The 5,937-nt window shown below is 39.0% G+C and overlaps 2 protein-coding genes across 8 annotated transcripts; one reads left to right on the top strand and one right to left on the bottom strand.

The window, feature by feature from the left end:
• LOC103432300 (glutathione S-transferase DHAR3, chloroplastic-like) lies at positions 1–4,112 on the top strand. 7 transcript variants are annotated; one of them, XR_003770596.2, is made up of 8 exons: positions 33–380; positions 937–1,027; positions 1,211–1,354; positions 1,725–1,842; positions 2,864–3,004; positions 3,418–3,529; positions 3,620–3,670; positions 3,780–4,112. XR_003770596.2 is itself a non-coding variant. In XM_008370485.4 (7 exons), the coding sequence occupies exons 1-6, from the start codon at positions 164–166 to the stop codon at positions 3,502–3,504; spliced, it is 798 nt and encodes a 265-aa protein (XP_008368707.2). In that variant the 5' UTR covers positions 1–163; the 3' UTR covers positions 3,505–3,529; positions 3,608–3,790. The 7 variants fall into 7 exon arrangements, 4 of the variants coding, with proteins under 4 accessions (XP_008368707.2, XP_008368710.2, XP_008368708.2 ...); XR_003770595.2 differs by having other exon boundaries at positions 3,608–3,670; XM_008370485.4 differs by having other exon boundaries at positions 1–380; positions 3,608–3,790.
• On the bottom strand, positions 3,866–5,114 carry LOC103426193 (geranylgeranyl pyrophosphate synthase, chloroplastic/chromoplastic-like). The gene has a single exon (XM_008364285.4). It carries the CDS (start codon positions 5,112–5,114, stop codon positions 4,110–4,112), a length of 1,005 nt encoding a protein of 334 aa, XP_008362507.2. The 3' UTR covers positions 3,866–4,109.
• Between the last annotated feature and the right edge of the window lie 823 nt (positions 5,115–5,937).

The following is a 5,937-nucleotide window of genomic DNA, read 5'->3' as shown; positions in this document are numbered from 1 at the left end:
AAAAATTTAAATAAATAAATTTGAGACGTGTTTGCCACGCGTAAAGTTACAATCTGGAACTTCTTGGTACACAAAATCAGCTGTACGGAATATAGCTAGCTCCAGTATCACTCTTCGCCACTCCTAATCAGGCTAATCTCCACGATAAGCTTTAGAAATTGCAATGTTGACCACCGCCAAAATCCATCCGGCAGCCTCCGCTGTACTCTCCTCCAGCATTAAACACCACCTCCGGCCGCCTCCCAACGCCGTCGTATTCAGAACCAACCCCAACTCCCTGCGGCGCCGCGGCACCACAAGAACCCTCACGGTGGCAATGGTTGCCCCTCTCGACGTTTGCGCCAAGGCCTCCACCACTGTTCCCAACAAGCTCGGCGACTGTAAGTCTGTTTGGTGTCCTAGAAACTGCGGGAAAAATTCGCAAATTTCAATTGGGTCTTTCTTAGTTTAGCATTTCTTAGTGTATCCATGTAGCAGATTTGTAGCATTGCCATGTTCGCGCTTCCAGTGCTCCAAATACGTAGAAATTGATAATTTAGCTGTTCTTATCTATGTTTTGGAGGAGGTAAAAATGAGTGGAAAGGTTTGGGAATTCCAATAGTTATCGAAATTATGGAACTTAATGTGAAAAGATGATGTCTTTACATTAGAGCTTTACATTGTTACTTACATAGACTGAACGATGCAATGAGCTCTCATTGTTAGTGCAGATTCTGGAACCGAAAATTACCAAAAGAAGAAACTAAACATTTGACAGGCATTATTGGAAATGTCCGATATGTATGTCGATTTAAACTCTTGAATAATTTTATTGTTATGTAATGGTTTATGATTATTGAGTGGGAAATCGTTTAATGTGTTATTGTACGTAGCCGTAGCATTTGAATCGGGGGGAGCGCATGGTTAACTGTTTCTTTGATAACTTGTCTTTCCTAGGTCCCTTTTGTCAAAGGGTGTTGCTGACTCTAGAGGAAAAGCATCTCCCTTATGACCTGAAGTTGGTAGACTTGGGCAACAAGCCAGAATGGTGATTATCTGAATTGATCTTGGATTAAATTTGATTTCTTTCGTGTTGTTTCTTTCTCTGTGGTTGAAAAATAGTTGCTTGGGTATGCTGTAGCGCATAAATGTAAATTGAAATTAGCTGCTGCTATGTCGTTTTATCATTTCAGTTCAATGATTTTGTTTTATCAATTTGTTCCTGCTTTAGGTTCTTAAAAATTAACTCGGAAGGTAAAGTTCCTGTGGTCAAACTTGATGAGAAGTGGGTTGCGGATTCAGATATTATTACACAAGCACTGGAAGAAAAGTACCCAGAACCACCTTTGGCAACCCCCCCTGAGAAGGCTTCAGTGTATGTTATATGTCCTTTACTGTGCATTACTGTTTCTTTTACTTTTCACTAGGACATATCACATATGTTATGGGCTTGACGAATGGCGAAATATTGGAGGGCCAATGGTAGTCTTGTCTAGATTTTCATTTTACTTATTCTGAGTAGTGCTTCCATCATGATTATAGAACCAAATTTATTTTCCTGATATCATGGGGCTGTTTTGAGAAATATCTTATGTTAAGTTCACCTTCAATTTGTTCGTTAGTCAAAACCTGTACTGATTTATTTTAGAATTCTAGTTTTGACTTTGCTGTCTTGTCATAATATTTAAATTTTTTAGAATTATATTTCAAGCACTAGAATAAGAAATTCTGATTCATCTTTGCAGTGGATCAAAGATCTTCTCTACATTTATCGGTTTCCTAAAGAGCAAAGACCCCAAGGATGGAACTGAACAAGCTTTGCTAAATGAACTTAGCTCTTTCAACGATTATCTCAAAGAAAATGTGAGCCCTTCTACATTCCTTCCAGTTCATATTAAGGAAGATTTCATCACATTTTTGAATAACTTTTGCCTTGAGTTTATATCAACTTGCCAATTTTGTTTTGCTTGTTCTTGAAAGATGATTTGTTTGCATATGAATAATCAAATGAATAGCGAGAATGGGTTTTTTATACAACTGAATAAAAAAGTCTGCACCCAACAAAAATACTAGTGATCAGTCCAAAAATTGGCAAATGGTCTGTAAATTTCCTATCTATAACACACTTACCCTCAACATTTGGTGGCTGTTTTCTGTTTCTTAAAGACTCTTTGAAATGTCTAGTCCAAAGAACACCTTGTATTCTGTTTTCTACTTTCTCACTTTCCTTGAATAAAATTTTCTTTCTTACAAAAAACTGAGCCACAAATGATTGCTTCTTCCTCCTCCTGAGTCACAAGATTACCGTGTGTGAAGGTATGATGGTCAGTCATTGATCTTCTGTTTGATAGGAAACTTTAGAGAGGCATCAGTATGTGCCTCGATACGGAGATGCCCTGTAGATTAATAGAAAGTACCACAACCTAAAGAACCTTTGAGGTACTTCAAAATGCATGAATACATTCATGAGACCTGTGAGGAAGTCGTGCAGTGGTCAATTGATTCACAACATTGATTGCATGGGAGATATTTATTGACACGTTTTGGAGCCAAGGCAATATATGTCTTTCATTTAGAATGTCAAACTATGTAATTCCTCTAAGACAAGTGATTCACAACAATGGTATCTTAGCATTCTTATCCTGCTAAATCCATGTGGGATTAAACCATCAATGGTTATAACACAAGATTAAAAACAGGGAATCATGTTGTAACAATTTCTTGTTTACCTAAAAAAAAAAAAGCAGCTTTAGGTTGTGGTTTCGGTGTAGTAGCCCTTGATGCATGTGCATTTTGTGAAGTTAAAATCTTCTTGTACAGTCATGCTTAGAAAAACCAAATTGAATGGTTATATCTCTGACATTTGTCTTTTGATTTATGTAAGGGTCCTTTTATCAATGGGAAAGAGGTTTCTGCTGCTGATTTGTCGCTTGGACCCAAGTTGTATCATCTAGAGATTGCTCTGGGGCATTTCAAAGATTGGTCAATTCCTGATTCCCTTCCATATGTGAAATCTTACATGAAGGTATGTGAATTGACATTTGTGTGTCACTAACAAGTTTACACTGCTAAGGAACAAGAGGTTTATCTTGATTATGAAATTGACACCACAACTCCTGGAATTTTGCTAAGAAATTAACTAATTACATCCAGATGCACTTTTCCTGGACTCTCATCAGGAATTTTGAAATTGGACTTGCAAGAATGTCTAGGATCGGATGAACTTATCCCATGTTAATGAAAGTACTGTAATGTCTAGGATCGGATGAACTTATCCCATGTTAATGAAAGTACTGTGACCATATTGTAAAAAATTTTGCGATTGTTTGAGTTTATCCCATCTAGTTCTTGCTTTTTACTCATGCTTGTGGGAGGACTAGAACCCATTTTGTACATAGTGATGTATGTTCCTAACACTGCTGAATTTCTGACTTGCAGAGTATATTCTCACTGGATTCATTCGTTAAAACTAGTGCCCTGAAAGAAGATGTCATTGCGGGTTGGCGTCCGAAAGTCTTGGGTTAAAATGTCTTGCCGCTGTTCTCTCTAGGTATATACTTTAACTTTACCTGTACTGTACCTTAATCAAGTCAATCATTTCTGTATCATTGACTTAGTGTATTGGAAGTCACATTGTCAGATGAGAGAGTACACCGAGTTCATAGACTCTGGCGGGAAAAAGAAAAACAAGGTCATTGAACGGGTTTAGAGTTTGGAGTGTCTTGTGTGTATTGTAAATTAGAAACTCCTCAGTTAAGTATATGTGTTGAGTTGCTAAGTGGATTCAAATGCTAATGCAGATGTTGGAATATCTCAAGTTTTGCCATCCTTCTGTTTTTTTATCTACTTGCCACCGAAGCTCAGCGAGATAATAGTACGTTGAGGCTGAAGCAAAGTGAGTGATCTTGCATAGCTCGAGTACAGAAGGTGAAAATATAGTTACATAAAATCGCCTAAACAACAGTTTCCAGCAGGTTTCAACACAAGACGATAAGCATCAAACGCTAACATTGAACTTTTCGTGCATATTTTTCGTGTCAATTGTGCATCATGCAAATGAACCCTGCTCGGTTGGGTTTTTGTGCACCCGAATAATAACGAACAGAATTACAGTGTTCAATATTGTTCCTCTACCTCTGTCTCTTGGCTACGAAATTAGCGAAACAGTACAATGGAGCCGCCCTAGCAGCATCGAAATGAGCAAGCTCTTCCAATGCTTGAGTCTTCAACTTGGCAGCAAAATCCTTTGCCCCTTCAATCCCCATCAGCTTGGGATATGTTGCCTTATCGCTTACCAAGTCTTTCCCCGCCGTCTTTCCCATTTCCTCCGACGATTTCGTGACATCCAAAATGTCATCCACCACTTGATACAACAGGCCGATGGAACCAGCATACTTCCTCAACCTTTCTACCTCAATGTCGTTCCCTCCTCCCATTAGTGCTCCACAAACTGCCGTAGCCTCAAAGAGCCTTGCGGTTTTATGCGCATGAATGTACTCCAGTTCTCGCAGCGTCACTTCTTTACCTTCGCTTTGAATGTCCATCATTTGACCCGCCACGACGCCTAATGACCCAACTGCCGAACCAATCTCTGCAATGGCTCGAACCACGCGCCCCGGCGAGACTGCTTTTATTGTCTTAGCCGCAATGTGTTCAAAGGCAAGGGCTAGAAGCGCATCACCGGCTAAAACCGCAGCATCTTCACCAAAAACCTTGTGGCTCGTGGGTTTTCCACGTCGAAGATCGGCGTTGTCCATGCAGGGGAGATCATCCTGGATAAGTGAGCAGGCGTGAATCATTTCGAAAGCACAAGCTGTTGGAAGGGCAAGAGACTCATCCCCCCCAACTAGTTCACATGAAGCAATGCATAAAACTGGGAGTACACGCTTGCCGCCACCCAAAAGCGAGTACCTCATTGCCCTATGGATTATGTCGGGATGTTGCACCGGCACCGCCGCATTCAACGCTTCGTCCACCATCTTCGCCTTCGCCGCCTTGTATTCGTCAAATTCGAACACGCTAGAGTGACCGGTAAGTTTTGTAACGGTTGAATGAAACTTCATGAGGCCAATGATGGGGTTTCTGAGAAGTGCTGGACTTCGGTAGCTTCGGAGGATCGCCGCAAAAAGAGCCATAGTTTGGTGTGGAGATTAATCTGAGTCAGAAAATAGTGTTTGGTTACCAGGAAAACTACAAGTAGAGAGAAAATTTCATCAAAAACAATTGATGGTTTGGTTGGATCTGAGGCATTGGTTAACATAATCAGAAAAGTTTATTTTATTTATTTGTTTATTGTTACTTTTCTTGAGATCGAGGTAGCAAGATGGGTTTCTATAACATAATATTATCATTTTCATTTAGTGTGTATCATGATCTGGAGGCACGTGAGTCTACAGTCTAGTCGTCGAGAGGCCGTTCCATAACCACTAATTTTGCAGTTTTTTATTTTTTATTTAAAAAAAAAAATTCGTCCGAGGTTCGCTACAGTAAGGTCAAAATGAACTAAAACATTAGGAAAGTTTGCTTATCTAAAGATATGGTTCAACATTATGCATTGAAAATCAGAAGACAATCATTTAATATCATTAAGCTGTCAAGTAGTAGGGGTGGGTTCGGTACGATTATCGTACCAAAACCCTTGTACTAATTACCGTATCAAACTTTTGGTTTGGTAAAATCTATTACCATTACCATACCAAACTTTCGGTATACCGAAGTTCGGTATTGCTAAAAATTCGGTTGGCATGGTATGACAATGGTAATTGCCATTTTGTTTTGGGACAAAATATGTTTTTGTTTTTTTAACCCAATTCAAGGGCAAAACTTTTTTTTTTTTGTATCTTTATCTCATATATTATAGATTAAATTCATCATTCACAATTCACACACATAATAATTCAAATGATGCATCAAGATTCATCATTAAAATTAAGCTTACAATCCAAATAGAAGTTATAA

Source organism: Malus domestica, chromosome 17 (assembly GCF_042453785.1).
Source record: "Malus domestica chromosome 17, GDT2T_hap1".
Lineage (NCBI taxonomy): Eukaryota > Viridiplantae > Streptophyta > Magnoliopsida > Rosales > Rosaceae > Malus > Malus domestica.
Note: the sequence above shows the minus strand (reverse complement) of the source record. Positions and strands in the feature narration are given on the sequence as shown.

Bases quoted from the DNA above. Each gene is read 5' to 3' on its own strand.
- LOC103432300 (XM_008370488.4), top strand. From the start codon at position 164: ATGTTGACCACCGCCAAAATCCATCCGGCAGCCTCCGCTGTACTCTCC. The intron at 381-936 runs GTAAGTCTGTTT...TGTCTTTCCTAG, and splicing joins TCCCAACAAGCTCGGCGACT to GTCCCTTTTGTCAAAGGGTG. The intron at 1,843-2,863 runs GTGAGCCCTTCT...GATTTATGTAAG, and splicing joins ACGATTATCTCAAAGAAAAT to GGTCCTTTTATCAATGGGAA.
- LOC103426193 (XM_008364285.4), bottom strand. From the start codon at position 5,114: ATGGCTCTTTTTGCGGCGATCCTCCGAAGCTACCGAAGTCCAGCACTT.